Below are 10,221 nucleotides of genomic sequence, written 5' to 3'. Positions count from 1 at the left end.
TGGGTTCCACACTCGGAAACTCTCATGCAGGAGCAAGTCCCCCTGGACATCCAGACTCTCATGGAAACCCTCCAACATGGCAACATTCATAGCATCATTGGCTTTCTTAGGCACACTGAGCATCACCTGCAGACCAAGCTTAATCTCTCCTCCCTCTCCATCCTCACAGCAAGACAACAAGTCCTTGAGCAGTAGCTGGTATTTGGTGATTCTCTGCACAGGCTTGATGAGGTAAGAGTCGACAGAATTAGCAATGCCCAGACCATGTTTCTGCCGGATGTCATGAAAGAAGGTCCCAGCGTGTTCCACTATGAGTTGACTGGAGTCAACTTTGTTCCTACAGTAGGTCACATACATGAGGTGGAACCTATCTGCCCATGTGGAAAAGCAGTGCCCCACGTCCTCTGGTAGAGCACAGTTGGTCAGCTCATTCAAGAAAATGTCGCTATGGAAGTCGCATATCTCCTGGAGGTTACCAAACACGACGCTATCCTTGTTGAGGAGGCCTGCGGGTACCTCCTCAACGCCACTGGCCATCTCCCACTGGTACGTCTCCAGACATTCATGCAGATCTTTAACGTAGGCTTTCTCTGTCTGTAAGAGCTCATCCATGATAAACTTCATCCTGCGAGCTGACTTCCTCTTCTCCTCGTCGACCTCCGTGTTGTTGTTGGAGTCGCGTAGCTTGATTTTCTCGTCGTCGGTTAGAAGAGGCTGGCAGGCAAGTTGTTCTCTGTCGAGTTGTGGATGCAGCAACGGTTTCCCGTGAAGGAGACGTTGGTCCAGCTCTTCAACGTAGCATAACTGCTGTGCTGCACTGGGAGGTAGCAGATGTGACTTGCTTGCAGGTAGGAAGGCTCCGGGTAGGAAGGCTCCTGGTAGGCAGCGTTGGACAACGTCTTCACAGATCAGCTTAGCACTTGAGGTGTTCGTGTTCTCCATCGTTACCATCATCATCAACAACAAGTGAGAAGTGATGAGGTAGGGCTGTGCGCGACTCCTTTTATGCAGTAGATTTTGAAATCCAAATATCAAATCAAAACGCGCTAACGTTTTTATTAGCCAATAGCTGCGCAAGTAGCATAAACGATAATCACGAAGCACCTGTCGCGTGGACTGTGGACAAGCCCACATCTCGTCCAACATCTCGTTCAAACACTGAGCATAATCCGCGTTTATATCGGGTACAATTGTAGTGTAAATGATGCTATTACTGTATTCTGCTGGGCATTTGTGCAATGTCTTCTCTAGGATATAGTGAAGCTTATTAAATCTACTTAAATCCATGCGGACGAGGCGAACCGAACCATGGGTTGAACCCCAACTCGTTAGCTAACGTTAGCTTAGCCATGGTTCACAACATCATGTCATGATGTCATCTCTCAGGGCTAACGTTACGTTAGCTACACTATAGTGCAATAAGACGTTAGTGTGAAATCAAGCAGGCAACAGCACAGTTTGATTTTGCCATACTTTGTCCACGACGAGGAATAGCAGATCTGCAAGATGAGAGAGCGTCGCTGTCCATGGTTCTTACCGTTGCTTCATCAACTGGGTGTATCATGCAGGTAGCTCTGCTCCATAGCTCTAATGCCCTTTGCTGCCGGCTATGGATCAGGGCTAGGCCTAGGGCTGAATAGTTCTCAGATTTGAGCACAGCTTCACTCCAAGTCTACTTCACTCTTTAACTCTGAGTTCATGAATGATTGAGGGGAGAGCAATTGCATGTTGACAATAATGTTGACGACAATGTTTTGAAACATATTAATGTTAAATGCCTAGAGTAATCTTACATATTTTTCTTTCATGTCTTTGTGTCAATCTCAGTGTGTCTGGAATCTCTGGATGCCCTCAAAGTGAACAGCTGTGTGAACTGAACATGCAGAGTAGCAGTCTGGTACCTTCAGGAGGACAAACAGCCAGTATGGACAGGCCTTCCATCACGGACGCTTTATCTTGGGTCTGAGGAGAGCTGTTGTAGCTGCTGAACTAACGCAAGGTGAAGGTGATGATTCAAAAACAGATGTCTCATATAATGACAGTACTTTCTGTCTCTTTGGTAGCAGTTTCCTTCTCCAGGGGAATATTCCTGACTAGTGTTGTACTGCCCCCAAGTGACACAGTAGTAGAAGGCATTGTGACTAGCTTGGAGTAGGAGGATGGTATGGTTGTGTCTGGACTCAGAGTAAGGCTTAGTTGGAAATTTGTACAAGAATATACAATACAATGTTGGTGACATCATGATGCTACTCTGCTATTCATTGTAGCCTACTGTAAAGGCGTTGATGTGCAATAAGTGTGCATAGTTGGTTCAGCCATTCATCTTATATATCACAGCCACAACAAAGAACTGTGCTCCTATAACATTGGGCCTGTAGAAATGTCAGAAGTCAGCCATGTTAATGTGAGAATAAATTCACAAAGTGGTTAAAATGGGTGATGTAATGACTCTTGAGAGATATCTTTATGGGTTTTCTTTTTTTGTTCAAGGCCACCATTTGTAATATTTTCACTTTGCACCCAAATCCCAAATGGGTACTTACCAACACCTCCCATCCCTCTGTGGTGCAGGTTATATGCCTGTGCTTTTGTAAACTTTGTAGCTCGCTCTAAAGTTCATGCTGGTGGAATATAGAATATTATGATTTGGGTTTGCTATAGTTAATTTTTGTCTCATTAGCATTTTAGTTTAGTTTTATGTTGTTTTTGTTGCCTTTATATTCTTGTCCACTGACTGACACCAAAGCAGAGGTTCATTGATAAAAAAAACAATTGCAATTGTGTGCATCTTGAGTGTGGGGAGTGGCAGTCTAATTAGGTGGCCTTTATTTTGCAGATACCGCCGGGTGTGCGTGGCCGTGACCAGAAGGATTTCCCTGAACTTGAACGCCTCCTTGTCGTGTCCCCTCCTCACGTACCATTTTTAACTTTTAGTTTAGTTCATTATCTAGAAGTGTTACATCATTTTATTGGTTTTATTGGTATTATTGTGATTGTTTTATGGCATTTTAAAGACCACTGTACCATGGCTTTTATTTATTAAAGAAACATCTGACTTTATCCTGTTTTCTGTGATTTTATCATTGCTCTAATGCTCTCTTGCAAAGTTTTAACAAAACCCCGAACAGGCCACAAAATACATTGCTGTGTTCAGTCTCTGAAAAGATGGCAGCCCTGTTTAACCCATTCTGGACGGGAACCCCTTCTTGTTTTAAGCATTATGTTATACTTTAGCTGTTGAAAAATAGCAGATCTACAAGCTCATAGCGCGGCACCGAGTGCCATGCTACGAGCTTGTAGATCTGCTATTTCTTTTTAATCGTGAAATTGTGGCGCAAATCTTTGAATATATATTCTTTCAGAGCAAACATTTCAACTCAAATCTTTGCTTCTGGGAGGTCCCTGGAACAACATATTTTCAAATTGGGGTCGGCGGCCAAATACACATAATTCTGGTGGTCCTTGACATGAAATATTGAGCACCACTGACATAGAAACATGAGGTATTTCAGAAAATGGGGTGCTGTAGGATGAGATCCTAAATATCAAAGTAAAACTTCTGTACACAGATGCTAATTTATATCACATAACTTTATATGACAGACAAATCCAGAGGTTGAACACCACAGAGCTGTCGTATTGGTAGCCGATAACTTTGATAAAACACAGTTACCTGGTTTATTCTATCAATAATGCTACTATCCGTAATAATTCTCTGACAACTTTTAGTGGTGGTGGTACAGTTGCATATTTACAAAACAAACTTCAAGTTCAGCTTTATACAAACCAAAGTGCATCAGATATAAAACCATTAATATACAATGAGTCATAAAGATACATTTACATTTTGGAAGCGTTTCATACTAAAAACCAGACATTTTTAGGTAGTGTCGTATTCTGAACCAGTTATCAGAATAAAGTTCTCTTATTTACATATAAAAACATCTGTACCAGGTCAGTCTGGCTGTTATGATCCTCACATTACCTTTTTTTCTACATACTTTTATAATATAATTACTTATGTTATAACACAACTTTGTTGAATACTCGGTTCTCATTGGTCCATCAAGGCAATCTGTATTCTGTATGCAGCTGCTCTGCCTCTGATTACGTTGCTATTCAGTGGAAGCTTGTAAGCTAATAACATAATTTTTAAATTCATATTTCTTGTCAAATTATTGACTTTGTTAAAGTGTGTAATAAGCAAATGTGCATACAATGCCCTCTCACTGTGCATTATCCTTTACATAATGAGATGTGCTTTGAGTTGAAAGTGTGGGTTTTGCTGAAAGATGAGATGCTAAAGCCTTAGTTCTACATACAGTAGCTGCTTGTGGGTGTCGTAGCAGATCTACAGGCTTACAACACAGGGCCGCTATTTTCGGTGAGTGACACCACTGTTCAATTAACAATAAATCAGACTTGACATCAACTAGGGAAGTTCAAAATGTCTTCCAGTAACAGTGGAAGTTGATTTGTGAGTTAGTATATGATTCTTGGTGCCACTGCCAGCTAGAGGCTGTGCAAACATTTAGTAAAATGACCCAGTGAGTGTTCACTAGGTAGTGTCAGTCCAGTCGCTCTGTCTACATTTCATCTCTTTACATCCACACATCCCTCGCTGTCCTGACAAACCAGAACTCTTCTTCTATATCTTCCTCCTCTGCTCTCACTAGTAATGCAAAGTAAAATGCTAAACATTTCCTGGTGGGCAGTGACAGGTCTGGCTGTCTGGGGCTGTAGGGTCCCTGAGTGAAGTGGGCAGTCTATCAGAGTCACACAGCCAATTGGTGCCTTCATAGCTCAACTGCTGGCTTCCCATTGGCTGCTCCTGTTCCTGCTCCTGGCTCCTGTTCCTCCTCTTCCTCCTCTCTCCTCCGACGGTTGAAGAAGCCCAGCTGACAGATTAAAAATATAATTAAAATATGCATGGAAAGAAAAGTCAGATTCTAAACTCTATGTGAATGTGTGTGAGACGGTGCGAGAGTACCTTCCAGAGAGCTAGGACCAGTAAGGCCAATAGCAGTAGGCCTCCCAATGAGCTGCCCAGTATGACCCAGAAAGGAATAGTCACTTCGTCCTCTCTACGCATCTCCAACACAATCTAACAAACACACACACACACACACACACACACACACACACACACACACACACACACACACACACACACACACACACACACACACACACACACACACACACACCTCAATAAGTTTGAGTTCATGCAGACCTAGGTAGCTTTAACAGGGTGTTTTGACTTTAAACATGTTCAGTAAAACTTTTCCTGGAGTTTATAATCTCTTCTGGTTGTTTTATGATATTTGAGTGATGAGTTTTCTAGATGAAGGAAAATGTGATCATCTCTCTCAAATGGCATTTAAAACAGTTTCCTGTTTTCTGACTTTAGAATGATGAGAATATACAGTACAAAAATATTTTCCACTATTCAGGAGTAGTTGAGATTGTTGTAATACACATTTTGGACTGCAGATAGCAGCATACTATCACTGATAGTACCTCTTCACTGTCAGTCACTGTGCTACAGAAATACAACAGACAATATGCTATTAAGGGAGAGTTATTGCATTCTTTGTTAAAGGAGAATTCCATGCTAGAAGGCTTTCTTACCTTTATTTGTAGTTGTTACGTCCCCAACAAAGAGGTCCAGGTGTTATTTTGTGCAAAAGTGCATTATTGGCCCAGGCCGTGGCGTAACGGTCTGGGCACCGGACTGGTGATCCAGTCGCGGTGTGCCGCGGGTTCGACTCCCGGACCCGACACGGCCTTTACCGCATGTCATCCCCCCATCTCTCTCCCGTTTCCTGTCAGCCTACTGTCTATCCCTTAAAAAATCAATAAAAGGCGTAAGCCGCAAAAAAATATCTTAAAAAAAAAAAAAAAAAAGTGCATTATTGTCTATTTCCCCTAATATAAGCCCTCAATGGGGGTTGGGTTTTTGTGCTAATTTGCTTATTTTAATCGAAATAAGTATAGTACAGTGTGCCGCTTGGGATACTATTTACATTATGAAGAGAGGATAATATACAAAAAAAAGATTTTTGAGCGATGGAAATAAGCGAATTAACACCCCATAGCCCAATTCAATTCAATGCAATTCATTGAGGGCTTATGGTAGGGGAAATAGCCAATAATGCGCTTTTGCACAAAATAACACCTGGACCTCTTTGGTGAGGACGTAACAACTACAAATAAAGGTAAGAAAGCCTTCTAGTGTGGAATTCTCCTTTAAAGCATTTTCTTTCTTAGTATACCGTAGTTAAGCTGATAGGGGGACTGTCTAGGACAGTAGGAAATATGAGAGTGAGAGTGTAAGAGAGAGACAGAAGAAAAGCTAAGGGGGAGACAGTGTAGCAGGGACAGACAGTAAGAACTCTAAGCCAGTGTAGGAGACAGGGAGAGACAGAAGCAAAGGTGAAAGTGAGACCGTTGTGTTTTTCCACTGGATCAGTGATACATCATCTTGTGTTGTACTGTATTGTAGTTGTATGTAAATCAAATGTATTTTGTTAGTGTGTTATTGTGATACCTGTCTAAGCGGCCGCTCCTCCTGTAGGAACATGGGACTGGAGGGACTCAGCTGGATAGAAGCAGAGACCAGCATGCCTAGAGATCTGAACCTCACCTGGTACAGTACACACACAGTACACACACAGTACAGTACCCACACACACACACACACACACACACACACACACACACACACACAAACAAGATAACATCAGTACCATAATATAAATTAAATATACCCATAAACAGGCTAATGTTCACCCCAGAATAGAGACAATAAGGCTCATGTGGTTAAACCTGGTTTATGGACGGACATATGGATATGATACAGACAAACATAACCTTGTATAACAACAATATACAGAGACAGACAATTACAACCTCACCTGGTACAACACACACACACACACACACACACACACACACACACACACACACACACACACACACACACACCAACTTACAGACAGTAGAGTGTGGAGTTGTAGTTGTCCTCTGACCATCACTTTGACTTCTCTGTAGGCGGGAACACTGAGACTGCACTCAACACCTATACTCACACTGTTACTCTGGTTCTACAACACACACGCGCACGCACACGCACACGCACACACACACACACACACACACACACACACACACACACACACACACACACACACACACACACACACACACACACACACACAGGGTGACTAAAATATTGTGGCGTGTGTAGTGTACAGTACTGTATGATGAGAGAAATGAACACGGTAGAGAGACAGGTGGAGAGACAGACATGGAGACATGCATTGAGACAGGTAGAGGAGGTAATAGACAGACAGACAGACAGAGGCATGTAAGAATAGTAAAGAGTGGGATTCAGTAGTACCAGCTGTGAAAGGTGAGACAGGTCTTCTGGGGTCTGAATGGAACTCTGCTGGTCGGGCACAACACAGTGAGAGGCTGTAGGCTGAGAGGAGAGGTCATGTAAGGGTCATGTCAGTTCAATTGACACATCACTGCTGTCAGGCAGAAACCTTGTATATTTCCTCTTTCTGTTCCTTATGTTTGTCTGGGGTTTTTATAAAGTATTTAACCAATTAAGTATTAACAAGAGCTTATGACCAAATAACTACATTTCATCCAGTGTAACACAGGTTCTATTTGCCATTTTCCTGAAATGTAACGCTTTTGAACACAAATAGACGTGTTTAATTCAGTAACGTCAAACTGAAGCAAGTCTGGTCTCACCGGCTCGATGCTGTAGTCTGTGATGTTCACCAGCTGGTTCCCAGAAGAGGTCACGGCCCAGACATCTACCCAGAACATGACCTCTGACACAGAGAAGAAACCCAGGTTCTGGACCTGCAGCAGGGAGAGCAGGGACCAGCATCAACAAACATAATGGTTCTTTTCAACTACCAAGGAACCTAGAACCTTCCAGAATCCGTTTTAATGTTTCCATTATAACTAGAACAACGCCTGAAGGAGGAGGTATACGTCATTAAAAAAAAAAGATCGGCAAACTTGTAGATGTGCTATATTCGCTATTTTAGGAGAAGAAACAAAACTTGGGATGTGCACCTCCTGAGCAGGTCCCAAATTAGGTTCTGAGAAACGTATCTGAAACTGCGCCGTAGTGTATGGAAACAAATCCAGAACCTGTGAAAGACTGCACTGCATGGTTCACTTGCACAACAACCGTTGCGTAAGTCACCACACAGGGCTGCCCATGCCTCTAAATGTGCCTGCTGCCTTAATTGGTGGTTGTAGGTGTGGGAAGTGTTGTCACTGACCTGGTAGGTGAGGTTGAAGTCTGTCTGGCTCCAGGAGGCTGAGGAGGAACCTGCTTTGATGTCAAAATGAGGAGGAAGGCTGGCATCTCTGATCGAGAGAGAGAGATTTCATTGTTAAAGTCCTATCTTATATATTTAACTCATTAGATCATTGCACTTCCTGTTTTGCCTAGTGTCTGGTGTCGAATCAGTCAGATACTGTAGGAGGTGAGTGTAGTTGTTGAGAGTCACCTGGTGAACAGCAGGTCAGCCTGGTATCTCAGAGGGAGGTACAGGTCACTGATGTTGTCTTCTGGGTAACCCTCCTCCCCCTCACTGGTTCGTGCACACACACACACACACACACACACACACACACACACACACACACACACACACACACACACACACACACACACACACACACACACACACACACACACACACACACACACACACACACACACACACACACACACACACACACACACACACACACACACACACACACAGGTCTCAATTCGTTGGTAAACACAGAGTGGGGAGTCTACAGTACTGTACATCCTCATTTTAAGACTAGAGTGAATGGCCCTGGATGAAACGATCTCCCCGCACAGGTGCACGCACAAACACACCTGCATCATGCACGCACATACACACCTGCCACTCTCCATGACGATCCGTATGTGGTCCAGGACGACGGAGCGACTGAACTCAAACTCCAGACGGAAGGACACCTGCCAACACAACAGTCACAGTGTTTTACTGTCGCCATGGAAAAATTCATATACTGTTGTTGTTGCTGTGGGAACAGCTACTGTACATAATTTATTATTAGACCCCTTGCGTGGGCTAATCAACACACCTCCAACCAGAGAGGAGGAACTGAAATTGAATGTAAGTTGTACAGCTCAGATGTTCCCCCAGCACAGCAGCTGACAGGCTGTTCCAGGCAGCATTCTGCCCGTCTGCCCCTGGCTAACGTCCCACAGCATCCAGCACGCAGCCAACGCCTTGTAAAGGAACAGCCAGTAATAACCTGCTGCTGCCCTGGACCCAGATAATAAAACGGAGCCTTTTCAGACAGGCAGCTCTGAAGTCGGCCCTCAGGGGCCTTAGAGAGAGAGAGGGGTGGGGCTGTGATCAGGTTTATAGGAATGGTCGTTAGGCTAATGAGCCACCAAGTCAATGGCTGCTGTTCAAAGCATATTCCTTTTCCCGTTTAATAACTATTATTAGTCATATTGTGTAACAACTCTAGGAATTGATGTAGTGATTGTATTATGTCCTGCTATAATCGCCAAATACCTAATCTGTAAAAAGTTACAGCAACACTGTTAATGACATACTTCAGTACAATACATTTAGTGGAAATCAGTGCTGAATTGCTGATGTTTTTATATTGTGTTTCACAACATAACACATTATATATCAGCAATTTTTGTGTGAGATTTTGTGTAGACAGAATACAGACTAGAGCCAACTCAGGTCCAGTTTATTAAGTCTAGAGGGGTTTAGGGATAAACTGATGTTCCATGTAATAATGCTAATATATGTTTGACCTAGCCCTGGTCCTGTGTGTCAGCGAATCTCTCACTGACGCCCCGTGGGGACTGCCTCCGCTGCTCTATAGCAAAATTTTCCACTGTCGTGGAGGGTTTAGAATTTCCGGAAAATTAACAAAACCAAGTACTGTAGCTACTCACCGAAAAACAAAGCTTGCTAGACCTAGGAAAAAGTCTATTCTCCAGGCTGGGAAGCGTCTCGGGTCCCCAGCAAAAAGTTTTTTTGTTTCACAAGCGTTTAGGTTCTATACACTTATTTGTAACACTTTTTAAACGTGTCACAGTGTTTAGATTATAAACAGAAGAGCATGTTTAAATGCCATGATTGCACTGAGCTAATGGGTGCGGTGCGACCTGGCACGGTACAA

At 43.2% G+C, this 10,221-nt stretch overlaps 1 protein-coding gene across 1 annotated transcript in view; it reads right to left on the bottom strand.

The window, feature by feature from the left end:
• Positions 1–3,572: 3,572 nt before the first annotated feature.
• Positions 3,573–10,221, bottom strand: part of LOC310857603 (integrin alpha-11-like) — a 48,687-nt gene continuing 42,038 nt past the window's right edge. Inside the window, exons 22-30 of the mRNA XM_083763338.1 lie at positions 8,949–9,025; positions 8,541–8,624; positions 8,310–8,397; positions 7,765–7,878; positions 7,403–7,483; positions 6,996–7,106; positions 6,551–6,646; positions 4,991–5,104; positions 3,573–4,898 (exon numbers count right to left, since the gene is read on the bottom strand). Coding sequence (XP_083619464.1) covers positions 4,797–4,898; positions 4,991–5,104; positions 6,551–6,646; positions 6,996–7,106; positions 7,403–7,483; positions 7,765–7,878; positions 8,310–8,397; positions 8,541–8,624; positions 8,949–9,025 — 867 coding nt within the window. The 3' untranslated portion in view covers positions 3,573–4,796. The remainder of the gene's footprint in view (positions 4,899–4,990; positions 5,105–6,550; positions 6,647–6,995; positions 7,107–7,402; positions 7,484–7,764; positions 7,879–8,309; positions 8,398–8,540; positions 8,625–8,948; positions 9,026–10,221) is intronic.

The sequence above is a fragment of the Protomyctophum parallelum genome (genome assembly GCF_964188405.1).
Source record: "Protomyctophum parallelum genome assembly, chromosome: 4".
Classification (NCBI taxonomy): domain Eukaryota; kingdom Metazoa; phylum Chordata; class Actinopteri; order Myctophiformes; family Myctophidae; genus Protomyctophum; species Protomyctophum parallelum.
The sequence above is the reverse complement of the archived record's forward strand: the minus strand, read 5'-3'. Positions and strand labels throughout refer to the sequence as shown.